Below are 26,401 nucleotides of genomic sequence, written 5' to 3'. Positions count from 1 at the left end.
GCTGGATGGGTGCAGCTGCCCGGAGCAAGGGAGGAGGGGTGTAAACATGCCACCATATTGCTCTAGCTGAACAGCCTGAGCTAGGGGAAAGGAAGTGTCCTCTGGCATGTGCGGGTTCTTTTGCACAGGTTCCAGGGGTGTCCAGGGCTGCAGGCAGGGCCTGGGGAAACACGGTTGCGAGTGGGAAGGGTATTGAGTTGCTGGGTGTCAGACAGTCAGCAGGGCTCTGCTGGGGGAAGCAGAGTGTGGGGATGCCTGGGGTTGAGGCCAGGGTTCCAGCCCCTTGACTTGCTGGATCACTGCGGGTGCTGCCTTGGCCCCGATGTGGGAAGGGAAGGCCTTGCATTGACCTGTAGCTACGCTCAGGAGCCGCAGCGCCAGACTTCGGAGGGCGTCAGTGGGCCTGGTCTGGGGAAGTGCAGAGGAACCTCCAGGCTCAGGGATTCTCCGGGGCAGGTGGCTGAAGTACTGGGCTGGTAAGCTAACCGCGCTGCTCTCTGTGCTCAGTTGCTGCAGGAGAAGCTGGATGAGCTGAATTTTGAATTAAACTCTGTCCAGAAAGCATCGCAGAGACAAGAGCGTACGATCCAGAGCCTGAGCGAGGCCCTGCGGAGCAGAGAGCGTGAGGTCGGTAGCGCTGCGGGGGAGGGCTGTGCCCGGGGATAGAAATGCGGGGCAGGGAAGCATGCTATTCAAGGCGGCAGAATCCCTCGGCCTTCCACCAGCCCTGTGGGCTTTGCTGCTTTCTGCCGTGCCGGGCTTCTGGCAGGGGGCTTGCTGACGGTTGGGTGTCCTTGCAGACAGAGGAGCTGTACCAGGTGATTGACAGGCAGAATGAGGCCATGGCCAAACTACAGGACACGTTACAGAGAAGCCAGCTGGGGCACTTGCAGGTACGTCCCTTTGGGCCCCTCCGTCCTGTGGGAGCGAGGGACCTTTGCCTTGAAAAGAAAACGGGAGAGCCTGGGGTTCCTGCATCCTTCTGAACAGCTCTAGCGAGCTCAGGCTTAGACACTCTCCCATTGCTGCCATTCTCTCATCAGGCCTCGGAGGGTCCACCCCCTTCCCAGCAGCAGCTGGCACTGCTAGATCTGCAGAACACGCTCTTCTGCACCCAGCTGGAGGTGCAGAAGCTGCAGAGGGCTCAGCGGCAGAAGGAACACCAACTGGCTGAAGCCAGGAGAGCTACCCAGCTCCTGGAGGCTGATGTGCAGGAGGAACAGCAGCTGAAAGAGGTGTCCTGGAAACACAACCAGGTACGGCCTGAGGCCACGTGTATATGACAGTGAAAGGTGTGTTTTGCAACGGCTTTCCTCGGTCAGGCTTCTGTTAGCTGAGTGTGCCGTGCCGTCTGTTTCATGGGTAGTACCTTCCCACGGCCAGCGCAGAGACGGACCACAGGGCATCAGTGTCGTGGTGTCCCTCCCTGGTGTGTTCGAACTGCTGCAGGTGTCCTGTTGCCTTTTGTAACGCCCTGGTGCTGTGTCCGCAGTGCGATAGCAGGGACAGCCTCGAAACCTTCCCCTCTGGCGAGAATAGGGGCTTTTACAAAGGGTTCCAACATGCACACACAGGACAAAGTGGATCGGTTTTCAAGTTGTGTGGAAACTCAGCTGATTGTCACTGTGTGGAAGTGCAGCTCCCTAATTCCAGCTGCTCATCAGTTTCACTGCCAAGCTTTTGTGATGGACCCGCTCTGATAGTGACTTTCTGGAGTAGCGCTGCTCTTGAGCTGGACTCCACATAGTGCATCGGACTCGGGAAAGAGGCACGTGGCTGGTGTTCAGTGAGAAGTGGGCGCTCTGAGATGGGCCGATTTTGAGTGTAAACATCCCTGTAATTGTCATTGCAATTCCAAAGGTGTAGTACAGGTTGAAACTCTTAACCGAACCACAGTTGTTCCAGGACCAGAGTCCCAGTGGAGGGCTAGCGCCTGGGCAGCGGTAGCCCCACACGCGGCAGCAGGAGCTCGGTGCGCAGAGGGCAGCAGGGGCTGACAGGGCAGCGGGACTACCAAGAGGGCAGAGCCAGCTGGGAGAGCAGTGGTCAAGCCAGGGCTGGAGGGGGCTAGCGGCAGGGGGTCCAGAAATGACCACCTCTGATCCAGCAAAATCCCTCATCCGGGACAAGGTCAGGGTCAGGTCCCAAGGGTGCCGGACCAGGGATGTCCAACCTGTACTGCGTTAGAACGTTTGCTTTGGTGGCGGTGCATGTTGGGGGGTAACCAGATGTGTCTGTGTAGGGCTGTATTCAGCCCCGAAACGATGGCGGGATGGAATAGGGACGTCCCACCTGAGACTGACTCAGCCACCTGTCCACACCAGCCTCGCCGGAGCTCTGTCCATGAGCCGTGGAGCCCTTTCTCCATCCGTCTGCATGCTGCATGTGCGCTGAGCCTGGCTCCCGTAAGCTGAGCACATGGGCGTGTGCTCTGTGTGCTTGCCAAGGGTTAGCCCACCAACCAGGTCTGGCTCTGGTTTCTGATCGGAATGTCAGCCCGGCCTGCCCGTAACGTGAGCGTCCGCCGGACAGCAGCAGCTTGCAAGGGCGTGTCTGTGTCTGGTGTGCGGGGCTGATGGCCTCCTGTTAGCTTTTTGCCTTCTCAGGGGCAGCGAGGGCCGTCGGGCAAAGAAGTGAGACGTGTTTCCTTGCAGGAGCTGCGCAAGTCTGTGCAGCAGGCACAAGCAGAGCTGCAGGGCCAGGCTCAGCAGCTGCAGGCTCTGGAGGGGGAGAGGTGCCGTGAGATCCGGGCCCAGGAGCAGCGCGTTCAGCATTTGAGCCAGAGGCTGGCTCACAAGGAGCAGCTTCTGCAGGTGAGGAGACACACGATGCCTCTCACCTTGGTATTTGGGTGCCAGCAACCACATGGCCTGCCCGCTGAGAGACTGGAGTCCAAGAGCGAGCCGCAGGCTGCAGCCCCTGGCAGCGATGCCACTACGGCTCAGGCCGAGGCAGCGCCTGGTGAGCCGAGCACAGAGGCTTTCTGGCCTCCATGCTGCCTGCTGGCTCCGTGAGGCAGGTGCCTGTGCTGACGTGTGCTTCTGGGGCCCTGCAGGAATCCAGGGAACTGCTGCAGCACTGGCAGAGCGCAGAGAAGAGCCCCGCGGGGACCGGTGCGATGCTGGAGAAGCTGCAGCAGCGCATCAGAGACCGAGATGCTGCTCTGGAGGTAAGCGCGGGACATTCCGGCACCGCCTCCCCGTCCTTTCCCCAGGCTCCTTTGAGGTTGGGTCAGCACAGCATCCCTTGTGCTTTGCGCTCCCTTTCCCTTCCCGCATCCCCGTGGGGGGAGCGGCGGTGCCCCCCAGTGCGCGGGAGGCTGCGTGGCGAGAGGACAGGGTGCTGTCCCTGCGTGAGGTGACCCCGCCGTCACCTCTTCTCTCCCTGGAGCGAGGAATCGATGAGCGGTTCTGTGCCCTGGAGGAGAAGGAGCGAGAGCTGCAGAAGCTGCATCTCTGCGTGAGAGAGCGGGAGCACGACCTGCAGAGGCTGCGCGACGTCCTGTCCAGCAATGAGGCCACCATGCAGGTACGGGCGAGCCTCCCCTGGGCGGTGCACCTGTGGCGAGGGGAGCGCCCGGCTCGCCGTGGGGCAGCAGCGCTGGGGCCAGCCGCACTGGAGTGCCTCAGCTGCCTCCGCAGCCCCCCAGCCAGAGGGCCCACGGCGATCGCCTGGCCTGAGCTCCCGGGCAGCTTTAGACAAGCTCTCGACTGGAAGGGGCCAGGGAAGGCAAATCCACCAGAGCCCTGGGCAGCCGTGCCAGCGGTTAACTGCTAAAGCTCTGCCCCTGTTCCCGTCGGCTGATGGCCTCCTGCCTGGCGGGGAAGGGGTAACTCCATGTGGCCGCTGTGGTGACGCTTTCCTTAAGCGATGGTACTTGAACCCTGGGGACTCTGCAGAACCGCGTGGGCCTGAGCATGTCCCTGGCTTCCTGTGGCCCTAGAGCATGGAGAGCCTGCTGAAAGCCAAGGCGCTGGAGCTGGAGCAGGCCTCAGCAGCCTGCCAGACCCTCCAGTGGCTGAAAGAGGAGGTGGAGGCGAAGTCCAGCTGCTGGCAGAAGGAGCAGGAGGGGATAATGCAGCAGCTGCAGACCTCGCTGCACGACAGGAACAAGGACGTGGAGGTAAGGCCTGGGCTGGGATCCCCGGGAGCTACTGCCAGGCTTCTGGGCCCCCGTGCCATCCTGCTCCCCTGGGAGCCTCCGACCCATCGCCCTGCTTTGGTGGCGTGTGGGGGGCGGGGTGCAACTCAGCCCTGCTCCCCGGCGTGCCCAGGCTGGGGCACAGCAGAGGCGCTACAGATCGCTCGAGCGGCTGAGCCCTGACTTGGGACGTGCTGCCAGCCGCGGGGAGGCCCAGACTCTCCATGCACCGTGGAAGCGCAGAGGCGCCTCGGCCCCTTCCGGAAGCGCTGCAGGACAAGGAGTGAGCCAGGAACGCTGCTCCCCGTGGCAGCGCTGCGTGCGCAGAAGTGTGTGATCAGACGGGTGCTCCCAGGCTGCACCCAAAGGCCAGGGGAGTGGAACATCACAGCCCCGGTCTCCCTCCTTTCCCCCAGGAGCTCACAGCGACCTTGCTCCGCAAGCTGGGCCCCGGGCAGCGGGAGGTTGTGGAGGAGCTGTGCGTGCGCCTGCAGCGGAAGGAGAGGCTGCTGCAGGATCTCCTGAGTGACAGGAGCAGGCAGGCCGGGGAGCATGAGGCTGAACTTGGGGAGCTGTTTGGAGCCATGAGCGCCCGGGAGCAGCGAAGCCGGGTGAGTTGTGGCTGGGCTGGCTTTGTGGAGGCCGGTCTCCAGTGGCTATTGCCATGGGAAGAGCTGCAGGAAGGGTCTCGGCGGGAACACTCGTTAATGCCCAGTCAGTTACAATAGCAGCTCGCCCTGGTGGTCCTGTTGGCCTGTCCGCCTGCCCTGTGGAACCTGGGGGCACTTGCCTGCGCGTTATGGGACCGGGGAGAGGAAGGTGTGCGGCTCTCGGCTGTGCGTGCTCGCTGTGCATTGTGTCACCATGGGAGGGGGGAACCCTGGAGCCCTTCCCCAGCGCAGTGACACCAGGCAGGCAGAGGGAAGTCTGAGCCGGGTGGAGCTGTCTCCCTGCATGGTCAGGAGGGTGGTGGTAGCTGTGTCGTGGTATGGAACAGTCGGACTAGTGCCGAGGACTGTTGCCACAGTCATCTTATCTTCAGCCTGGCCTGTGTTTTGTGTGTTGAAATCCTCCCGTTGGGCATTGCATTTCCCATTGGCACAGGGCTGAAAAGCCAAGCTCGCAGCATTGGCCTCCAGGCCCCGTCCCCTGTGCTCATCCCCTCTCGTCCCGGCCCTCTGCCCCAGGGCTGTGCGCTGCGGCCGCGTGTCCCCATCCCGGTCGGGTCGGGTGCGCTGCGGAAGGGGCCGAGGTAGCAGAGGGCTGGGTGGCAGTGCTGGCATTGGCTGGCGTGTGTACCGCCGCAGAGGCCCTGCTGTGTGTTGGAAGGAGACCGAGTCTCCTCTCGCAGCAAGTGATCGGTACAGTTGTCCTTTCCCGGCCAGGCCCTGTGCCAGTAGCCAGTGGCCACCTGGCTCTTTACCGCTGCTTCTGTCCTCTCCCCGGCTTTCCCGCTGCACAGGTGGCTGCTGGGAAGCTGGTGCAGGCTCTGGCAGAGAAGAGCGACGAGGTACAATTCCTGCGCCGGCAGCTGGCAGGGAAGAGCCCCGCGGCTGAGGACAAGCAGCCCTTCCAAGTAGGAGCCGTGCACCGGCTTGTGCTGCCTCCGGCCTGGGGAGAGGCGTGTTTGCGAGCAGCAGGCGGGGAGTGGTGTGGGACGAGAGCAGGCCTGCTGCGGGGGGGAGTGATGGAGTGCTGGGCGTGCCGCGGGGAGGCCCGTGGCTGCTCCTTTACCGCTGTAGTGCCGCGGGGCCCTGTTGTGCTAGGCGCAAAGACCCTCCCTGCTAGGGATCAGAACGTGCTCGTCTGAACCCGACAGCCTTGTCTCGCTCCTGGAGCAGCCGAGAGCAGGCCCTGCTTGTGTGGGGGCCCCGGAAAGGACGCTGGGGGGGCGGTGCACCAGCAAGAGTGACCCCTCCCAGGGCTGGCCCTGCCCACGCGATGAGCCCCGCTCCAGGGGACCCAAGCACCAATCTGAATTCTTAGCAGCGCCGGCCGCGTGCTCTCACGTTTCATCCTCCGCGTGAAGGGGCAGCGCAAGTGCCAGGCCACGCCCCTGCTTCCCGCTCCGGCTCCTCTTCGGGGTCCCTCTCCTGGCGAGCCACGTGTGTGTCACTCGGCCCATTTGGGCTTGTCTCCCTCAGACGAGCAGCCCTGTAACCGCCCCACCGGCAGCGGGCCTGCGCTGGGCTGAGCCCTGGAGGTGGGCAGGCGGTCGGGGCTGTGCAGGGTGGTTTCCAAGGGAAGACCAAAGATGGCTGTGTGTTCTCAGGAACGACTGCCCAGAGGTGGTGGGGACGCCACCGCTACCAGGATCCCCATGGGAGAGGACAGCAAGGACAGGGCGGAGAAAGGTCGGTGTGCTTGCGCTTCTCTCCAGTGTGAGGAGCCCCGGCTTTTGCCTGGGGAGAACGGTCTGTGACAAACGGAGCCCTGCCGACCGGAGTCCTTCCCCCGTGGCTGAGGCTGGGGAGAGGGGCATGGGAAGGCTGCCTGTGCTGGGGGATTGCTGGCTGGCCCGGGAGGAGGAGGCGCTGTGGGCCGGGGTGCCGGTGTTCGCTGGTCACGGGGCCGTGGCGGGGGAGCGTGGTTAAGGGGGTGAAGCTGAGGGGTGACATTTGGGAAGGGGGGTGTGAGGAAAGGGCCTGACAAACCCACTGCAGTGATAGGGCTCAGGCGCCATCGGCTCGAGCAGGTTCGCGCTTTCATTTGGCAAGAGCCTGGCTCCGAGGCCCGCGAAGGCGAAGGAACCTGCCCTGCCTCACTGCGGTTCTTGGCTCCGTCCCTCTCCAGGCCTGGGGGACGTGGCTGCCGAGCTGGAGAAGGAGCTGGCTAGCGCCCGCGAGGACCTGGCGCTAATGGCAAGAAAGGAGAGGGAAAGCAGGGTGAGTCTGGGGAGAGACCCAGAGGCTTGTTTCACTCCAGACCAAATCCAGCCAGACCTGCCTGCGCCCGGCCCGGCCGTGATTCCACTTCCGGCAGTTACGGTTGGCCCCCCTGTGGCCGCCTGTGCTCTTGGCTGTCTGTGCCCGAGCCGTTGGCCTCGCGCAGGCATCGTGCAGGGGCTGGGGCTGGGGCCGGTGCGGAGGGCTTATGGCCCGTCTGTGTGGGGCCTGGCACTGACCTCGTGTGTCTGTGCGGCAGGTGGAGGTCTCTGCCCTTCGCTCTGCGGTGAGCGCGCAGGAGAAGGAGCTGCAGGTGCAGGCCTCGGACATCGAGTCCCTGACCCGGAGCGTCCAGAGCAAAGAGGACCTCATCAAGGTGGGCTCACGGCAGTCCCCCCCGACGTACTCTGCCCAGGGAGGCCAGTGCAGGCCCCTCCCCCAGCCAGCGCGCGGCGGTCAGAGCCAGGAAGCCGAGTTTCCATGGTGCCCAGCAGTGGGGTGGGTGCCTGCGGAGCCCCAGAGCTGTAGTCGTGGTCTCACGCATGGCTCTTGTGTCCCCTTGGGGCTGGCTCCCAGGCCTCGTGCCGTGGCACCGTGAAACACGAGGAGCTGGCAACCCAGGGCTCCATCTGGCATCTGCCCGGAGGCTCCTTTCGGGGGCGGGCGCAGCGCTCCCCTCGCTACAGGCCTGGGCGCTGGCGTCTCCCAGGATCTTTGGGATCCCAGCCCCGCTGCGGGGTGTGGCGTTCAGGGGTCTCCGGCTGCTGAGCTCCAGCCAGCCCTGCCCTCCTTGTCATCTCAGGACCTGCAGATGCAGCTGGTTGACCCCGAAGAAGTCCCTGCCATGGAGCGGCTCACCCAGGAAGTGCTGGTGCTGCGGGAGAAAGTAGCCACGGCAGAGGCCCAGGGGCAGGAGGCTGCGGGGAGCAGAAGGCAGCAGGTAGCGCCCGCCGGGGGATCTTGCACGGGGCGCAGGCTCAGGCCTGGCTCCAGTGCCTGCTCTTCCAGCCCTCGTGCCAGGGCAGCACTGCAGTGCTGCTGCCGGGAGGGAGCTGGGGGATGTGCAGGTGCGAGGATGGCGCTCAGAGGTGGTTTGGCCCCTCGGGGCTGGACTCTGCCCCTCGGGCGTTTCTAGCTGGGGGTGGCCTGGCACCGCTTGCTTTGTGCCTTGCTCTCCCTAGCTGGTGCTGATGCTGGAGGGGCTGGTGGCGGAGCGGAGCGGTCTGAACGAAGCTCTGCAAGCAGAGAGGCAGCTGTACAGCAGTCTGGTGAAGTCCCACGCGCCCCCGGACAGGTAGGGCTCTGGGGGCCTGTGCTGCCGGAGGAGCTGCACTCGCCCGCGACTTGCTTGGCGGGCAGGGCGTGTCCGGAGCCCCTGTGCCGCAGCAGGGCCGGGGCGGGGGGCGGTTTAAAGGCAGCATCCCTTCCCGTGACAGGTCACGTGAGGCCGGCAGGGCAGCAGGGGTTAATCTCAGCCCAGAGCTGACGCTCCTGAGTCTCTCCCCGGCTTTCTCCCTGCCCCTCGGCCTCCTGACATCTCCCGGGCTGCACATCCCGGGCTTGACCTTGCTCCTGAGACTGGGTGGGTGGGTGGCTTGGCCAGTCATTCCCCTCCGTCCCCGCGTCACTGTGGCTGTTCCTCCGCCCTGTGAACCCTGGGCCCCGAGCAGGGCAGCCGTAATAGCAAGCTGGCCAGGGAGCCGCGGTTCCTGCCCAACGCCCCAGGGCTGAGCCTGGCGCTGCTCCCCGGGGGAACGAGGCTCTGACCAACCCACGTGGGGCGGTGCTGGCCTGGTGCCTGCAGCTGGTGAAGGTCAGGGAAGCAGAGGGGGCGAGTGGCTCTGCCTGTGCAGCACTGATGAGCAGTGCTCAGCCCTGAGCTGACCGGGGGGGTTACCAGTGTGGGCCTTCCACGCAGCCTGTCTAACCCTGTTCCCTCTCTGAGCAGCCCTGAGCAAGGCCAGAGTCTGCGGGTGGAGCTGGAGAGGGCCCAGGCGCTCAGCGCACGGCTGGAAGAGGCTCTTGGCAGGAGCGAGGAGCGTTTGCACAGGCTGGAGACCCTGGGCGCCTTTGGAGGTGGGGAGCAGGAGAGTGTGCGAGTCCTACCCCGGCATGCCTTCTGAGCTGGCCTTCAGCCTGCCCCTGCCCATGGAAACGGCCTCTAACCCTCAGGCCTGGCTGCTCCGCTGGCCGGGAGACTTGTTACTAATGGTGCGTGTAGAGCGGCTGTGGAGCCCCGTGCCTGTCTCTGAGCCTGCCGTGTGGGGCACGAAGTGTCTGCACATTTGAGTCATTCCGCTCCCTGCTCTCCTCTCCCGCCGGCCCAATAAAGACTCCCTCCCCGCCCCTCCCTCGCAAAGCGCTGGTAAAGGTTCTGTGCCATCTCACGTGCATGGGTGTGGATTTTTTTGTCCCCAAATCCTCCCCGGCGGCAGCCCTGTGCCTCACACAATGGCCGCCTCTGCCACCGCATGCCAGAGGGGTCCCCCTTGTGGGCAGGGAGAGGGGGCGCTCTGTGCCCGGCTACCTGGCCAGCCAGGGCCTGGGTTAGGTAGTTTCTTAGGGTCCCACCCGAGGAATGACCCGTTTCGGGCTGCAGCTGCATCCGGCGCCTGCGGACCCTACCCTGAAATCTCCTCGTCTGCGGGGCCAGCGTGGGGCGCACTTGGCAGCAGGCTCCTCTGTGCAGCAAAAGGAGAGCCCCGCCTGTCGAGACAGGCAGAGCAGGGTGGGGTGACCAGTCCAGTCCGACCTGGCGGGGTGTGTTCGTGGCGGGTTGGCTCGGGCCCCGAGTGTTCCCCGCATGCGCATGTCCCGCCAGTCCTTGTAGGGTTGCCAGGTGTCCGGTTTGGAACCGCACCCTCCACTATTGGAGGATTCTGTTCGGGGAAAAAATCAAGAAAATACCGGACCCAAAATGTCTGTCTTCTCACTAGGTGCGTTTTCTTAGTAGTGGGGTATCAGTGCCCAGGTGAGAGCTGCCTGGCTGGTCGACAGGCTCACGCTGCGTGAGTGCGCCAGGCAGTTCGCAGCTACGCCGGGGGGGGGAACCCCATGGCCGGACTCGCTCGCCAGGACCGTGGGCGGGATGGGCAGCACCCCAGGATCTGCTTGTGCCGGGGTCAGTCCTGCTCCCTGCCAGCCAGTTCTCTCCCGGCCAGTCCCCCGATCTGCCCCAGCCAGCCCCGCTTCCCGCTGATTGGTTCTCCCCTCTCCCCTCCTCCTCCCGATCTACCCCTCCCGGCCAGACCTGCTTCCTGCTGCCCCTGACCCCCCCCCTCCTCAGCCCTGCTTCCCGCCAGCTGGTTCTCCCCCCCACGTCCTCCCGGCCAGCCCCCCTTCCCTCCTGGCTGGTGGGGCCCCCTCCCCATCTGAGATCAAGCGTGTCCAGTGTTTTTTTGGTGCCACCTGGTACCCCTACGTCCTTGAGGGTAGCCCCTTGTTTCCAGGGCTGCTTTGCACGCGTGAGCCAGGCTGCCAGGGCCAGGCTGGGCAGCATAGGTGGGTGCACAGGGTTCCTTTCCAAAGGGATTTCCTAGTGCCAGTCATGCTGCCAGCCAGCCCAGCAGGACTTCCTGCAGCAGTGTCTCGGTGACAGAGGGGAAGCCTACGCTTCTCTGGAGCCAGGGCTTGCTTAGGCCCTGCTCTGGCTCTGGCCCATCCTCGCCAGAGGGCAGAGCGGGGTGGCAGAGCAGCCCGGGCAGCCGAGCTGCGGTTCACTTCAGTGTCCCTGTGCACTGCTTCCTTCCTGGCGAAGGGTGAAGGGTGAGCTGCTCTAACCGGCTGTGGGGACAGACCAAACCGTGCGGGGCCTTAACCGTCCCCTGCGTGCGGTTCTGGGCAGGGCTGGGCCGGCTCCGGGCACTGCAGGACCGCGGTCCTGGGCCTGGTGGCCATGGCGTGCCAGCCCTTCCATTGCTCCGCTGGGGGCTGCTTCCGCAGCTGCCTCCTTTCGCTCCAGGACATGTCTCTTGCTGGTTAGTCCAGGTTTTCCCTTCCTTCCTTCCTTCCTTCCTTCCTTCCGTCCCCTCGCTCCTAGTCCTCTCTGCTGCTTGCACCCTGCGAGCGTCCGCCTGCGTTCCCTCTTTCTGCTGCTAAGTCACCCCTCCCTGCTAACCTGCCCAGACCGCGCGCAGCCCTGCATGGAATTGTTGCGCTGCAGCCTTGGGTTTGCTTTGTGGCTTTTGGCACCCTGGCCGCCCATGCACCAGGAGCTGGAGTTTGGCCGGTTTCCCCCGGCTGAGTTCCCTGGGGCCTTCCCAGGTGCTGGGGAAAGCATTTGCATGGCCCTCTTAGCGCAGGGTCGGGGCTCCCCTCTGCGGGGCGGTGAGCCCCGTGCCACAGCTGGGCAAGTGCCAGAGGGGGGTCGGGCAGGAAGCCTGTTGGAAGGGTGGGGACTGGACAAGGGTTTCCTTCCTGTCAGGCTAGTCCCCTGACCCAGCCGCTGAGCCTGGTGCTTCTGCCTGGCCTGTCTGTGCCCACAGGTAGCCCTGGGCCGTTAGGCGGCCACGTGCCAGGACTGGCCACAGGTGCCGGGTGAGGGAGCATCACGTCCCTGCAGCCACCCGGCCAGTGAGAAGACGGCTTTGTGCGCCAGCCCTCGCTGCTGCTTCCTGCCCCTCCCCTTTCTGGCTGTGAGGTGCAGGGCGGCTTCCCGGCTCCCTGTCCTACAGGCGGGTCATGCGCCGCGGGGGCAGGCCTCCAGCTCCGTCGAGGGCAGGTGTTATCCCGGGAGCCCTGGCAGAGGCTGGTTCTTTGCTGGCGGAGCTGCGAGGACGTGGCCAGTCCCCTGACTAGCTGGCCCCAGCCTGCGGAAGGCCGGTTCCTGGTTACAGGCGCTGGAGGCTGCTTGCATTGCCTGCTCTGTGGCTGCCCGGCCAAAGGGCAGTTGTGCTCCCCTCGAACGGCAGCGTTGGGCTAATGCTGCACCGGTGTAAGGGGGGGGACGCTGGCCCGCAGACGCAACGACGGCTCGATGCAGAGCTCCCAAGGCCAGCCGGGACCTGCCTGGCAGAGTGTCTAACCCAGCCCCTGCCTGGGTGCCCGGCTGCGTTCCTCGCCTGCTAACCACGCACTGCGTTGTCGGGCCCCAGGCAGGAGAGCCAGCGCGCAGCACCCTGCAAGCCAGGGCCCTGGCAGGAGCCCTCACCTCCCTGCGCTGAGCCTGGCCCCCGCGCAGCACCGCACAAGGCGCCCGACGGGCCCACCCCTCTGCAAAGGGCTGCTGCAGGAGCTGGGCCGTGTCCAGGGCTTGCAGGGGGCCGAGCCGCCCCAGACAAGCCAAGAGCGGGCACTGCTAACAGCGGGGTGCCCTGCAGTCTCCCTCTGCACTTGTTTGCCCCGCGGGTAGTAAAGGGCCTGCTGGCTGCGAGCGCTGCAGCCGGGGCACCCCAGCGAGGCCGGCCCCCCTGCATGCACGACTAGGGGGGCTGAATGTGTTGATCATGGCAAACTGACTAACCCCGGGGGAAGCCGCTGTGGCCCCAGTCTCCAAACCAGGGCCAGGGACCTAGCTCTGCCCAGGCCAGCAGGTAAGTTCAGCGTCTGTCCCGAGCAAAGCGTCAGGAGAGGGAAGATCTGTCGGCGCGGGAGGGGAATGGGAAGCAGGAGCAGTAAGCACCAGGGCTGGGAAGACCTTCCCCCCACACCGGCTGGACAGAGCGTTCTCCTTGCTCCCAGAAACCGCTGCCCAGGCCGGCTGGCAGAGCCACCCCTGAGCTGCAAGAGCTGGCGTGAGCCACGAGGCCGTGGCAAGGGGCCGCAGCTGGGGCTGGGAGGTGGTTTCCTGCGGGGTGCTGCCGGGAGCAGCGTGAGGGCGGGCTCTGCAGGAGCAGGAACCAGCTGGAGCGTCGCAGTGGGCCTGGACGAGCAGGCCGGGCGCAGAGCGGCCGCGTGGCCCTTTGCAACAGAAGCGCCTGGTGAGCATCTTGGGCACGAGCCGGAGTCCAGCCCTGCGGGGAGTGAGCCCCAGAGGAGCAGGGCCTGGACGTGCAGCCAGTGGGGACTGAACCCCAAAAGGCTGGAGGGCGCCAGTGAGCACAGGCCTGCTTCCTGGAGAGGAGAGGGTCCCTCGGGGCCGGCTCCACCCTGGGCCAGGCTTGGCCTGCTGGAGCCCCTGTGCCACTCCAGCGCGACAAAGCTGGTGGAACGTCCCCAGGAGCCCAGCAGGCAGGGCGGTGTCTGGGCCTTCGCTGTCCCCTCACCCCGCTTAGGGCAGCGGGAGGAGCAAGGGGGGCCGGGGACCTCAGGCAGGCGGCTGGGAGGCCGGGGACGTTGGAGCAGGCCAGCGCCAGGGGAACGGCTTAAGCTGCCCGACCTCCGTCTGGGCACCCATCCCACATCATGGTGCAGGCGGGGTGCCTAGCACAGCAGGCGCGTCGCACGAGTTCACGTGGGAGGGGACGGAGGCCGAGGGCTCTCGAACGCCCTCTCCTGCTCTAGAGCCAGGCTCGCTGGGAAAGCTTTGGCCAAGCCAGAGTACAGGGCAAGTGCAGCCTCAGCAGGCCAGTGCTCGGCGCTGGCCCCTGGCCCTCCCAACTTCCCCAGACTAATCCCTAGCCCCCGGCCTGGCCTGTGGGGACGGGCCCTCAGGAGCCCCATCGCGGCGAGGCAGGAGCCGGAGAGGGGCGAGCGATTGCTCTGAGCCCCTCTGGCCAGCGCCCCGTTGCCGAGGCGTCCGAAGCCCTTGCTTACACGGGTGGGCGGGAACGTGCGCTGGGGCCGTGCCCACATCGGAGCCGGGGAGCGGCCGGGTGCCCTCGCAGTCGGGTTAGGGGCCGGCGGCGCCAGGAGGGAGCCTCGCTGCGGGGCAGTGCTGGGCTGGGGAAGCCAGGGCGCTGCGTGGGCACTGGCAGCCTGCGGGAGCACGGCGAGGCTGGAGGGTGGCACGAGGGCAGAAGGGAAGAGCCGCAGTCTCGGCTCATGGACGCTCGGGCCAGTGCTGGCGAAGCGGGGTGGCTCCAGGGAACGCCTGGCCAGCCTGCAGGACGGGGGAGCCCCTCGCGAGGGGCGCGGCGGTGCCGGGGAGGGTCCCCCGCGTGCGTGCTGCAACGTGCAAGCCCAGGAACGCTCTGGTCGCGCGTTGGTGCCCTCCCGGCCTGGGGGCGAAACTAACGGCAGCCCCAGCGCATGCTCCGCGGCCAGGCCGCTTCAGGCCACGTGTGGCTTGGCACAGGGAGCTGGGGCCCGGCACCGGCCTGGCCTTTCGCCGAGTGCCGCTAATGGGGCCCAGCCGTGGGGGGCCAGCTCAGTCCGTGGAGGTGGGAGGGGCTGGCGTGGGCGTGGCACGCCGTGGGCTGCGGGGGAGGGGGGCTGTGCTGAGGGCTCAGGGCTTCACATGCACCCAGGCTGGTCAGCGAGCCTTCCCCAGCCACGGCTCAGAGATCCCCGAGGGGCGGCACCGTGGGGGAGGGACACAGTCCTCTCCAGTCACTGCCCTGCACCCCAAAGCTGGGACCCAGTGGCTGGCAGCGAGCCCTGGGGAGCGAGCGCCCCACCTCGGAACCTGAGCAGGTCGGGGCCTTGGGCGGCCGGGAGCTTGCCCCTGGCCAGAGGCTGCCTGGCTGGGGCTGGGCCGGCTCCGTGGTCTGCACCCGGCTCTGCCAGCCCGGAGGGAGGCGATGCCCCCCCGGCACGGTGCCCTGCGGGGGCTGGGGCTCGGCGCTGGTGGGCAGAGCGGCGCCGGAGGCCAAGAGAAGCCCTGGCCAGGCCGCGAGGGCGCCACGCCGCAGAGCGCTTGGGACTGACCGGCTAGGCGGGCGTCGTGGCCGGCAGCTGATCCCGTGGTCTGCGGGTTGGGGTCTGGGGGGCGGTGTCCCCTCTTCATCCCTCACTGGCGCCCTGTCCGGCCAGCCCCGCCGTGCTGCTCTGTGCCCCTGGCTCCGCGGCCCCGCAACTTGGCTGCACTGGAGAGGGGGGCGCTGCCCGGCGCGGGACGCTGCTCTGTCCGGGAAGGGCCGGAATGCGCTGGGGTGGGGCCTGGCTCGCTGGCAGGTCAGAGGGCTCGGTGCGGGTGGCAGGGCTGGTGCAGGCTCGCTGGGCCCGGAGCCCTGGGGAAGGGCAGCCTGCGGCCCCGCCGGGAGGGCTGTCCCACGGGGGGCATGTCCCATGGCAGGAGCAGCCGGCCTGGCTCTGTCTAGGCGCCAGCCGCTGTGGGGTCCTTGCGGGTCCCCTGGGTGCCGCGGCGGGGCAGGGCACTCAGAGAGCCTCATAGCCTGGTGTCTCCGCTAGGTCGTGGGCGCGAGGACGCCGGCAGCACGGAGTGGGGGGCACTGCCCAGAGCCGGGAGCCAGCAGGTGAGTCCAGGAGCCACGTGGGCGGCGGGGGGCCGGGAGCTGCGCCTTGCGCTCTGAGAGCCGGGGCCGGTGGAGAGCGCCAGGCACAGCCAAAGGCCCCCGGTCGCTCCTTCGAAGGAGCATGCGGCTCCCACTGGCCTGGCCAGCCCTGCCGCCACCTGGGCAGAGATGGGGGCGACGCCCGGCCCGGCAGGGGCAGCTCCAGGACCCAGCAAAGAGACCACACCCGGAGCTGGGCCCACCCCACGCCCCGGGGCACGGGCCAGGGCTCAGCCATCACCAGGCGCCCGCCCTGGCCAGCAGGGGGCAGCCTCCTCTGCCTGTCTGTGGGCGTCCCACGCGGGGCGGACGGAGCCCTGAGCAAGGGGGCGACAGCCCGGCCTCAGCCACAGAGGAGAGCTCCCTTCCTCCCGCGACAGCCCCTGTGCCTGCCGTGCCCCGCCTGTGTGTCCCTCTGCCGCCCGCCTGCCCCCGCCCCGGCCGTCCCCCCCTGCCCTCGCCCCCGGCCGTTCCCCCCCTGCCCCCGCCCCGGCCGTCCCCCCCTGCCCCCGCCCCCGGCCGTCCCCCGCCTGCCCCTGCCCCCAGCCGTCCCCTGCCTGTGTGTCCCTCTGCCGCCTGCCTGCCCCCGCCCCCGCCCCCGGCCATCCCCCGACTGCCACCTCAGTGCCCCGTCCCCTCATCTGTGTGTCCCTCTGCTGGCCTGGGCCTGTCGCCTGCCTGCCCCTGCCCCCAGCCGTCCCCAAACTGCCCCTGTCCATCCCCCTGTCTGCCCCCTCGGTGCCCCGTCTGTGTGTCCGTCCGCCTGTGCAGTCTCTGTCTCGCACTCGGTGGCTCGGGCCGTGCTGGCCGATGGTGCCGCTGCCCTGTGGCTGGCAGTGAGGTGGGCGCGGGGGGCAGGGGCAGCCTGAGGGGCGGGCCGGGGTGACTCACGGGCCGGGGGGCTGGCCAGCGGCTGTGTCACTGCTTCCTTCCTGCCCCGCAGGCGGAGGGCAGCCGGCAGCGCGCGCTGGAGCCCGAGGCAGCGCCGGGACAGCTGGGTCCCGCCCAGCAGCACGGCCAGGAGCAGCGGGGCCAGCTGGCGGGGGCACAGGCCAAGCGTCTGGAGCAGTACCGGGCCCTGCTCTGTGAGTCGCCCACGGGGGGAAGGGGCCGGGAGGGGCAGAACGGAGCTGTCCCGGGCAGGGCTGGGGCTAAGGGAGACCCGGTAGGGCCCTGGCTCTGTGGGAATCCCGGCGGGGGGGGGAGGGGGTCCAGGCTGGGAGCCCGGGGCTGGGGCTGTGACGGACCGGGCCGTGTCTGGGCACAGCTGAGGGCGTCCGCTCAGGGCGAATTGCTCAAATCCGGGGCTCCTTACAGCCCCCGACTGGTGACCTCTCCAAACAGGCCACACACCAGTCTCACAGAGCGCTTCAGCTGCCTGCCTGAAGCCTCCTGAGCAAAACCCCCCCGACACCCCAGCAATATCCGTGCCCCAGATGGCCCCGGGCCTATACACAGGTGGGGGGTCCTAGCACCCAATCCCACCTACCCCGAACAAGTTCTGTCCGGTTCCAAGAAACCAGCCACAGATCCCTGGTCAATTTACCCTCTGGACCTTACCCACAAATCACGCTGGGCCAATCCTTTAGCATCTAACAACTAAAGGTTTATTATCACAAGCAAGAAAAGCCTGAGAGTAAGGTTGTTAAAGTACGGTACGTTACATGCACCGAATCTCCCAGTTCTCGATGCAGGCTCTAGCAGAGATGTTGCAGCTGCTGGTTTAAAAGTTCTTATTGCACATCCTACGATCAGGATGGGTTCACAGGTCTTCCGGGCTCTTCAATCCCTGCAATGCTGCTTCTGGGATGAAGGGCTGAGCTGAAGACCAAAATGGAGACCACCACATGGCCTCTTTATACCCCCTTCCTGGCCTCTTCTGGTCTCAGCTGGTCACCTGGTCCTCAGCCTCTCTCTGCTGGCAGCTCTTAGGTCTCCGCCCTCCTGCTTTAGGTGTGTCTTTGGGCCATCAAGGGCCATTGTCCCACAGGGCCTGGCTACTCAGCCTGTCCATAGCCATGCTCAACCACATTCAGAGAAATATTCAGCTTCCACACAGATTAGAGATTCCTACCCACACCCAGACATTCTACACTCACATCAACAGTGTACACAGGATCAGCAAACAACAAGCTCCCATTCAATACCCCACATGGCCCCCTTCTATATCATTGGTGGGGCCAGCACCCCCACCTAGGGGTGCAGCAGCGATCTGGCTGCTTCCCTCCAATTCGGTAATGTGACAGGGGCCCTGCGGTGCCCGATGGGGGGGGGGTCAGGCTGGGAGCCCGGGGCCGGGGCCCTGCGGTGCCCGATGGGGGGGGGGGGGCAGGCTGGGAGCCCGGGGCCGTGGCCCTGCGGTGCCTGACGGGGGGGGGGTCAGGCTGGGAGCCCGGGGCCGGGGCCCTGCGGTGCCCGATGGGGGGGGTCAGGCTGGGAGCCCGGGGCCGTGGCCCTGCGGTGCCTGAAGGGGGGGGGGTCAGGCTGGGAGCCCGGGGCCGGGGCCCTGCGGTGCCCGATGGGGGGGGTCAGGCTGGGAGCCCGGGGCCGTGGCCCTGCGGTGCCTGAAGGGGGGGGTCAGGCTGGGAGCCCGGGGCCGTGGCCCTGCGGCGCCTGACGGGGGGGGTCAGGCTGGGAGCCCGGGGCCGTGGCCCTGCGGTGCCTGACGGGGGGGGTCAGGCTGGGAGCCCGGGGCCGTGGCCCTGCGGTGCCTGACGGGGGGGGTCAGGCTGGGAGCCCGGGGCCGTGGCCCTGCGGTGCCCGATGGGGGGGGTCAGGCTGGGAGCCCGGGGCCGTGGCCCTGCGGTGCCCAATGGGGGGGGGGGTCAGGCTGGGAGCCCAGGGCCGTGGCCCTGCGGTGCCTGACGGGGGGGGGGGTCAGGCTGGGAGCCCAGGGCCGTGGCCCTGCGGTGCCCGATGGGGGGGGGGTCAGGCTGGGAGCCCGGGGCCGTGGCCCTGCGGTGCCCAATGGGGGGGGGGTCAGGCTGGGAGCCCAGGGCCGTGGCCCTGCGGTGCCTGACGGGGGGGGGGGGGTCAGGCTGGGAGCCCAGGGCCGTGGCCCTGCGGTGCCCGATGGGGGGGGGGTCAGGCTGGGAGCCCGGGGCCGTGGCCCTGCGGTGCCCGAAGGGGGGGGGTCAGGCTGGGAGCCCGGGGCCGGGGCCCTGCGGTGCCCGAAGGGGGGGGTCAGGCTGGAGGCCCCTGCTGCCCGTGGGAGGCGGGCTGTTCCCTCGGGGGCCAGGCCTGCGTGCTGGAGGCCAGGGCTCCAGGCTGGCTCTGTGCCCCCAGGCGAGCCCACGGTGCAGCAGAGCGGCAGGCCGGCGCCGGGGGCTCTGCAGGACTTGGGCTACGAGACGTGCGGGAGGAGTGAAAATGAAGCCGACCGGGAGGAGACCCCCAGCCCCGGTAAGGAGCCAGCGGGGTGGGGCCGGGCGGGGTCAGCTGGCGCTGGGCCCCTCCCCACGCCGGAGCCAGGCGGCTCCCTGCGGCTCTGCCGGGACTCTGCCCAGGCTCCCCGGTGCCAGGCCGCCCTGCCAGTGGCTGGCGAGCGCCTCCCCTGGGCCCCCCCGTGGGGCTCAGCCCCCCGCGGCAGAGCAGGCGCCGGACCCAGGCTCCCTTCTCTCCCCAGAGTGCGAGGAGCCCGACGTGTTCGGCAAGGCCGGCCTGATGGAGGAGCTGGGGCTGCGGGGGGACCCGGGCTGGGGCCGGCCAGGCGAGGTCACCGCTCTGCAGCAGCACGTGCAGGAGCTCCAGGCGCAGCTGCAGAACTCGAACCAGGCGCTCCAGCGGCTCCAGCGCCGCACCCCCTCCTGCTCCAGCACCAGCGACTACGCCTCGGGCGCCGAGCGGCTGCACAAGCCGGCGCCCGGCGCCACCGACGAGGACGAGGGCTGGCAGTCCGACGGCCGCGGGGCCTCCTGCCCCCCTGCGCTCCAGGCCAGCCGCGACCTCCAGCGCCTCGTGCGCCGCGTCGCCCTGCTGGAGGCCCAGCTGCCGGGGCTGCCCCAGGGGCTGCGGGCAGCTGGCTGGCCGGGGTAGGGAACGGCTGCAGGGAGCTGGCCGGAGCCTCCTTGGCCACACGCCCAGGGTGGGGGCCACTTAATGCTGGAGGCACAGCTAGAGCCAGGGGCAGTGCCAGCCTCTCCGGCCATTGGCTCCGGTCTCCACAGCCTGGGCCCCTGTGCCACGCACGCCCCTGTGCAAGGCACGCCCCATGCCATGCACACCCCCCGTGTAATGCATGCCCCATGCCACGTGAACCTGTTCCATGCATGCCCTCGTGCAGTGCGCACTCCCATGCCACTCACCCTGTGCAAGACACGCCCCCGCCACGTGCACCCCTTTGCCATGTTCACTCCCGTGCAAGGCACGCACCCTGTCACGCCCACCCCTGTGCCACACCCCCCGTGGAATGCATGCCCCATGCCACGTGCACCGCACGCCCCATGCCACACGCACCCTTTTGCCATGCATGCCCCCGTGCAAGGTGCGCCACACACGCCCCTGTGCCACCCCCCCGTGCAATGCATGCCCCATGTCACGCACGCCCCCATGCCTGGAGCGAGCGCCCCCTGGCGGCTGGGGAGGGGTCGCTGGGGCCTGGCCCTTGGCCAGCGGAAGGCCGGGGCTCTGGGTGTGCTCTGGCGGTGAGGCTGCCCCCGCCTGGCAGCTCCTTTGCCTCTGGGGAGGGATGCTCTGGGAGCAGCTGGGCTGGCTGACCCCCCCGTCTCCGGCCCGGCAGGAAATACGACTCGCTGATCCAGGCCCAGGCGCGGGAGCTCTCTCACCTGCGCCAGCAGATGCGGACGGGGCGCGGCGCCTGCCACCTGCTCGCCCAGCACCTCCGGGACAGCGTCAGATCCTTCGAGGAGCTTCTCCGGGGCCCGGACCTCGACTTCCACGTGGGCCAGAGCTTCCGGGAGCGCCTGGCCCGGGGCAGCCAGCTGGCCGAGCAGCTGCGCGGGATGCTGAGCAGCCGTGCGTGGCCGCGCCGGGGGCAGGCTTGGGACGTGGGGGGAAGCCCGGGGGTGGCCCTGATCCCCTGGTGACAGGCCTGTGGTCTCCGAGGGGGCCGCGGTCTCTCGGCGTCGGGCGGGGGGCCCGCGGTCTCTCGGCGTCGGGCGGGGGGGCCGCGGTCTCTCGGCGTCGGGCGGGGGGGCCGCGGTCTCTCGGCGTCGGGCGGGGGGCCCGCGGTCTCTCGGCGTCGGGCGGGGGGCCCGCGGTCTCTCGGCGTCGGGCGGGGGGGCCCGCGGTCTCTCGGCGACGGGCGGGGGGGCCGCGGTCTCTCGGCGTCGGGCAGGGGGGGCCGCGGTCTCTCGGCGACGGGCGGGGGGGCCCGCGGTCTCTCGGCGACGGGCGGGGGGGCCGCGGTCTCTCGGCGACGGGCGGGGGGGCCGCGGTCTCTCGGCGTCGGGCGGGGGGCACGCGGTCTCTCGGCGTCGGGCGGGGGGCACGCGGTCTCTCGGCGTCGGGCGGGGGGGCCGCGGTCTCTCGGCGACGGGCGGGGGGGCCGCGGTCTCTTGGCGACGGGCGGGGGGGGCCGCGGTCTCTCGGCGTCGGGCGGGGGGGGCCGCGGTCTCTCGGCGACGGGCGGGGGGGCCGTGGTCTCTCGGCGACGGGTGGGGGGGCCGCGGTCTCTCGGCGTCGGGCGGGGGGGCCGCGGTCTCTCGGCGACGGGCGGGGGGGCCGCGGTCTCTCGGCGTCGGGCGGGGGGGCCGCGGTCTCTCGGCGTCGGGCGGGGGGGCCGCGGTCTCTCGGCGACGGGCGGGGGGGCCGCAGTGTTTCGGTGTGACAGAGGGAGGACTGCGCGCTAGCCCTGGGGCAAAGGGAGCTGGTTCCGTGCCACCGTGCGCCCTGCCTGACCCCCCTCTCTGCTTGCAGGGGAGCGCCCCGACGTGGAGGAGGAAAGTGGACACGAATCGGTGGCTCTCAGGTACCTGCAGGGTGATTCCGGGGCACCTCGGGACGTCTGCCCTGGCTCCTTGCTGAACGGCTGCGGCAGGGGACCCGCGGCTGCCTCTCCGGCACTAGCCATCGGCCATCGGCACGTAGGCGGGTCCCTTTGGCCAGGCCCCAGCCATGCCCGGGGGCCTGGGACGGGCACTGACGCCATTGGCCTGGCGGGGGGAGGGCCCAGGTGGGTGGCTGGTCTGGTCGTGACACTGCGTGGGAAGCTGACTGAGCTGAGGGCCAGGCCTCCAGGCTCTGCAAGGAGGGGGGACCATGCGAGGGCGCCCCACCTACGGGAGACGTGCGCTGTGTGTGCAGGGGATCACAGGCTCCGTGCCCCGTGTGAGAGCGCCCCATCTATGGGACACGTGCGCTGTGCGTGCAGGGAATTACCAGTTTCTGTGCAAGGGCGTCCCTCCCACAGGACACGTGCGCTGTGGGTGCAAGGGATCACCAGGCTCTGTGCCCCCGTGCAAGAGCGCCCCTCCTACGGGACACATGCGCTGTGGGTGCAAGGGATCACCAGGCTCTGTGCCCCGTGCGAGGGCGCCCCTCCCACGGGAGACGTGCGCTGTGTGTGCAGGGGATCACAGGCTCCGTGCCCCGTGTGAGAGCGCCCCATCTATGGGACACGTGCGCTGTGCGTGCAGGGAATTACCAGTTTCTGTGCAAGGGCGTCCCTCCCACAGGACACGTGCGCTGTGGGTGCAAGGGATCACCAGGCTCTGTGCCCCCGTGCAAGAGCGCCCCTCCTACGGGACACATGCGCTGTGGGTGCAAGGGATCACCAGGCTCTGTGCCCCGTGCGAGGGCGCCCCTCCCACGGGAGACGTGCGCTGTGTGTGCAAGGGATCACCAGGCTCTGTGCCCCGTGCGAGGGCGCCCCTCCCACGGGAGACGTGCGCTGTGCGTGCAAGGGATCACCAGGCTCTGTGCCCCGTGCGAGGGCGCCCCTCCCACGGGAGACGTGCGCTGTGTGTGCAAGGGATCACCAGGCTCTGTGCCCCCGTGCGAGGGCGCCCCTCCCACGGGACATGTGCGCTGTGTGTGCAAGGGATCACCAGGCTCTGTGCCCCCGTGCAAGGGCGCCCCTCCCACAGGACACGTGCGCTGTGTGTGCAAGGGATCACCAGGCTCTGTGCCCCCGTGCGAGGGCGCCCCTCCCACAGGACACGTGCGCTGTGTGTGCAAGGGATCACCAGGCTTTGTGCCCCGTGCGAGGGCGCCCCTCCCACGGGACATGTGCGCTGTGCGTGCAAGGGATCACCAGGCTCTGTGCCCTCGTGCAAGGGCGCCCCTCCCATGGGAGACGTGTGCTGTGTGTGCAAGGGATCACCAGGCTCTGTGCCCCGTGCGAGGGCGCCCCTCCCACGGGAGACGTGCGCTGTGCGTGCAGCAGAGGGGCTGACCCGGGCTCTCTCCCAGGCTGAGCAGGGAGCTGGAGGAGAAGGATCGGCTGATCGAGACTCTCCGGGCCAAGCTCCAGGAGCGCTGCCAGACCCCCTGCAGCAGCCGCACGCTCTCCGAGTCCCCGCGCTCGGCCAGCAGCGCCTCCTTCCTGTCCGACGGCTCGGGGGCCTGCTCCGACGGGGACCTGGCCAGCGAGTCCAGCCAGCCCCAGGGGCCGCCCGGCCGCCTCGCAGGTACCGCCGGGCACTTCCCTCCCCAGTGGGCGCCGGGCAGGGCGGGGTGGCCCCGGGGTCCCAGACGGGTCACTGGGCTCGGGGCCGCCCAGGCAGCCGCTGTCACGGAGTCCCAGCCCCCGGCAGGCGGGGCCGACCTGGGACCCTGGAGCTCTACGGACGGTTTCCTCTAGGCCCTGGGGCCAGGGCAGCAGGAGCCACCCTGGGGTGGGGCCGGGTCTGCGGCAGGCTCTGGCCGTGCGTGGGCGTCTCCTGGGGGCTGGAGGATCCCCGCCCGCCCGTTTGGGTTGGGGTCAGCAAGAGGCTGCGGGCGCGAGAGGCCGAGGCGCTGGCCGGCTCTGGGTGCCCCTCTGGGCAGGGAGCCAGGGCCGTCGTGTCCTGCGCCCGCGGTGACAGCCTGGCTCTCCCTGGCTCCAGATGTGGCCACCCGCCCTGCGGCTCTGGCACCCGGCCCCTCGCCTGCCACGGCCCCCCACCAGGCTCCGGCAGAGTCCAGCAGAGGCAACCTCCCAGCCAGCGGCCAGATGCGCACAGGTACCCCCCCCCAGCCGACAGCCAGATTCACACAGGTACCCCCCCCGGCCGACAGCCAGATTCACACAGGTACCCCCCCCCCGGCCGACAGCCAGATTCACACAGGTACCCCCCCCCCGGCCGACAGCCAGATTCACACAGGTACCTCCCCGGCCGACAGTCAGATTCACACAGGTACCCCCCCCGGCCGACAGCCAGATTCACACAGGTACCCCCCCCCGGCCGACAGCCAGATTCACACAGGTACCCCCCCCCTGGCCGACAGCCAGATTCACACAGGTACCCCCCCCCCGGCCGACAGCCAGATGCACACAGGTACCCCCCCCCGGCCGACAGCCAGATTCACACAGGTACCCCCCCCGGCCGACAGCCAGATGCGCACAGGTACCCCCCCCGGCCGACAGCCAGATTCACACAGGTACCCCCCCCCGGCCGACAGCCAGATTCACACAGGTACCCCCCCCCGGCCGACAGCCAGATGCGCACAGGTACCCCCCCCCGGCCGACAGCCAGATGCGCACAGGTACCCCCCCCGGCCGACAGCCAGATGCGCACAGGTACCCCCCCCCGGCCGACAGCCAGATTCACACAGGTACCCCCCCCGGCCGACAGCCAGATTCACACAGGTACCCCCCCCCGGCCGACAGTCAGATGCGCACAGGTACCCCCCCCCGGCCGACAGCCAGATGCGCACAGGTACCCCCCCCCCGGCCGACAGCCAGATGCGCACAGGTACCCCCCCCCGGCCGACAGCCAGATTCACACAAGTACCCCCCCCCCGGCCGACAGCCAGATGCGCACAGGTACCCCCCCCCGGCCGACAGCCAGATACACACAGGTACCCCCCCCCGGCCGACAGCCAGATTCACACAGGTACCCCCCCCCGGCCGACAGCCAGATTCACACAGGTACCCCCCCCCCGGCCGACAGCCAGATTCACACAGGTACCCCCCCCCAGCCAATGGCCAGCTCTGCACAGGTACCCCCCCCAGGCGACAGCCAGATGTGCACAGGTACCCCCCCCCCCCCGCCGGCCGGCCATCAGACTCACATGCTGGGCCAAGGCTGGGTGGGGAGTTCTTGCCCGGGTGGGGGTCTGGGAGGACCACGGGCGCCTGGCATGACCTGCTCGGTGCCGGCTGGCTGCAAGAAGCATGGTTGGTCTCGCCTCAGTTGTGGGGGAGCTGGGGGTGCAGTGCAGCTGTGGGGGGCGTGGCGTCGGCTCAGCTGAGGGTGCAGTGCAGCTGTGGGGGGCGTGGCGTCGGCTCAGCTGTGGGGGAGCTGGGGGTGCAGTGCAGCTGTGGGGGGCGTGGCGTCGGCTCAGCTGAGGGTGCAGTGCAGCTGTGGGGGGCGTGGCGTCGGCTCAGCTGTGGGGGAGCTGGGGGTGCAGTGCAGCTGTAGGGGGCGTGGCGTCGGCTCAGCTGTGGGGGAGCTGGGGGTGCAGTGCAGCTGTGGGGGGCGTGGCGTCGGCTCAGCTGTGGGGGAGCTGGGGGTGCAGTGCAGCTGTGGGGGGCGTGGTGTCGGCTCAGCTGTGGGGGAGCTGGGGGTGCAGTGCAGCTGTGGGGGGCGTGGCGTCGGCTCAGCTGTGGGGGTGGCAGCTGTGGTCCCAGTGTGGCAGGTGGGTCGGGAATGGCCCTGGGAAGCCTGGTGCGGCCGTGGGGTGGTGGGTTTGGCCGTGGGAGCCTGGGGGCCCGGTGTAGCTCGCCCAGGCAGCAGGATGCCCGGGGCCCGGGGCCGGCTAACCTCCCTCCCTCCCTCCCTCCCTGCTCTCTCCTCCTCCAGGGCTGCACTCGGACTCCTTGTCCCAGGCGCTGAGCGTCCCCCTGGCGCCGGCCCCCGGACAGGCCTTCCTGCCCCCCGCGTCCCTGGGCTGCTGCGGGGGGCCCGGCTTCTCCCTGGCCCAGGCGCAGCAGGAGCTGCACTTGCTGCAGAAGCAGCTGGGAGAAAGTGAGTGCCCGGCTCGGCCCCGCCCCCCCGCCCAGCACGGCCCCCCCCTGCCCAGCACGGCCCCCCCCCGCCCAGCTCGGCCCCCCCCCAGCACGGCCCCCCCTGCCCAGCACGGCCCCCCCCCGCCCAACACAGCCCTGCATGGCTTCCGCAGCCCCCGCCCGGAGACAGGCCCCGGCAGCGGGGAGACGGGAGAACACGGAGACCTGCCCAGCTGCTGGGCCTGGCCAGGGGGAGCCGGCGGGGGACTGGAGGGGGTCCCTCCTGTGCAGTGTGGCCATTGGGGGGAGCCCCCGACAGAGCCAGAGTGCAGAGGTGGGGGACGGGCGCTGAGCGAGGGACCCCAGGCCCAGAGTGCGGGGGCACCATGGAGCAGGGAGGCCGGTCTCGCACGATTGCTGGGCCAGGCGAGAGCGAGAGGTGAGAGAGCCTCAGGGAGGTGCCAGAGCCAAAGGACGCTCGTGCGTGTGTGTCTGTCTGTGCCCTGGGGTGCTCGTGCGTGTGTGTGTGTGTCTGTGCCCTGGGGTGCTCGTGTGTGTGTGTGTGTGTGTGTGTGTGTGTGCCTGTGCCCTGGGGTGCTCGTGCGTGTGTGTGTGTGTGTGTGTGTGTGTGCCTGTGCCCCGGGGTGCTCGTGCGTGTGTGTGTGTGTGTGTGTGTGTGCCTGTGCCCTGGGGTGCTCGTGTGTGTGTGTGTGTGTGCGCCCGTGCCCTGGGGTGTTCGTGTGTGTGTGCGCGCATGCGCTGGTGCCCCGGGATGCTCGTGCGTGTGTGTGTGTGTGTGTGCGCGCGCATGCCTTGGGGTGCTCATGCATGCATGTGTGTGTGTGTGTGTGTGCCCGGGCCCCGGGGTGCTCGTGCGTGTGTGTGTGTGTGTGTGTGTGCCTGTGCCCTGGGGTGCTCGTGCGTGTGTGTGTGTGTGTGTGTGTGCCTGTGCCCTGGGGTGCTCGTGTGTGTGTGTGTGTGTGTGCGCCCG

At 68.8% G+C, this 26,401-nt stretch overlaps 1 protein-coding gene across 12 annotated transcripts in view; it reads left to right on the top strand.

Annotated features, from left to right (window-relative positions):
• Nucleotides 1–26,401, top strand: part of PDE4DIP (phosphodiesterase 4D interacting protein) — an 87,844-nt gene that overhangs the window by 34,249 nt on the left and 27,194 nt on the right. For 9 of the 12 annotated variants that reach the window (XR_016350295.1, XR_016350296.1, XM_089780643.1 and 6 more), the window contains 24 exons: nt 508–627; nt 801–893; nt 1,044–1,256; nt 2,655–2,813; nt 3,056–3,169; nt 3,391–3,528; nt 3,944–4,123; nt 4,558–4,752; nt 5,604–5,717; nt 6,414–6,495; nt 6,935–7,026; nt 7,286–7,402; nt 7,829–7,966; nt 8,208–8,320; nt 8,975–9,102; nt 15,256–15,320; nt 16,303–16,444; nt 18,645–18,761; nt 18,985–19,390; nt 20,098–20,333; nt 21,237–21,288; nt 22,731–22,948; nt 23,366–23,482; nt 25,265–25,429. Coding sequence is in view for 10 of the 12 variants with exons in the window: in XM_089780643.1 (XP_089636769.1) it covers nt 508–627; nt 801–893; nt 1,044–1,256; nt 2,655–2,813; nt 3,056–3,169; nt 3,391–3,528; nt 3,944–4,123; nt 4,558–4,752; nt 5,604–5,717; nt 6,414–6,495; nt 6,935–7,026; nt 7,286–7,402; nt 7,829–7,966; nt 8,208–8,320; nt 8,975–9,102; nt 15,256–15,320; nt 16,303–16,444; nt 18,645–18,761; nt 18,985–19,390; nt 20,098–20,333; nt 21,237–21,288; nt 22,731–22,948; nt 23,366–23,482; nt 25,265–25,429 (3,514 nt within the window). In the remaining 2 variants the exon portion in view is untranslated. Of the gene's footprint in view, nt 1–507; nt 628–800; nt 894–1,043; nt 1,257–2,654; nt 2,814–3,055; nt 3,170–3,390; nt 3,529–3,943; nt 4,124–4,557; nt 4,753–5,603; nt 5,718–6,413; nt 6,496–6,934; nt 7,027–7,285; nt 7,403–7,828; nt 7,967–8,207; nt 8,321–8,974; nt 9,414–15,255; nt 15,321–16,302; nt 16,445–18,644; nt 18,762–18,984; nt 19,391–20,097; nt 20,334–21,236; nt 21,289–22,730; nt 22,949–23,365; nt 23,483–25,264; nt 25,430–26,401 lie in introns of those variants that run through there. The other 3 variants (XM_089780639.1, XM_089780640.1, XM_089780645.1) reach the window with 3 other exon arrangements.

This window comes from Pelodiscus sinensis, chromosome 9 (assembly GCF_052426305.1).
Source record: "Pelodiscus sinensis isolate ZL-2025 chromosome 9, ASM5242630v1, whole genome shotgun sequence".
Classification (NCBI taxonomy): Eukaryota; Metazoa; Chordata; order Testudines; family Trionychidae; genus Pelodiscus; species Pelodiscus sinensis.
This window is presented reverse-complemented; position numbering and strand designations above follow the sequence as displayed.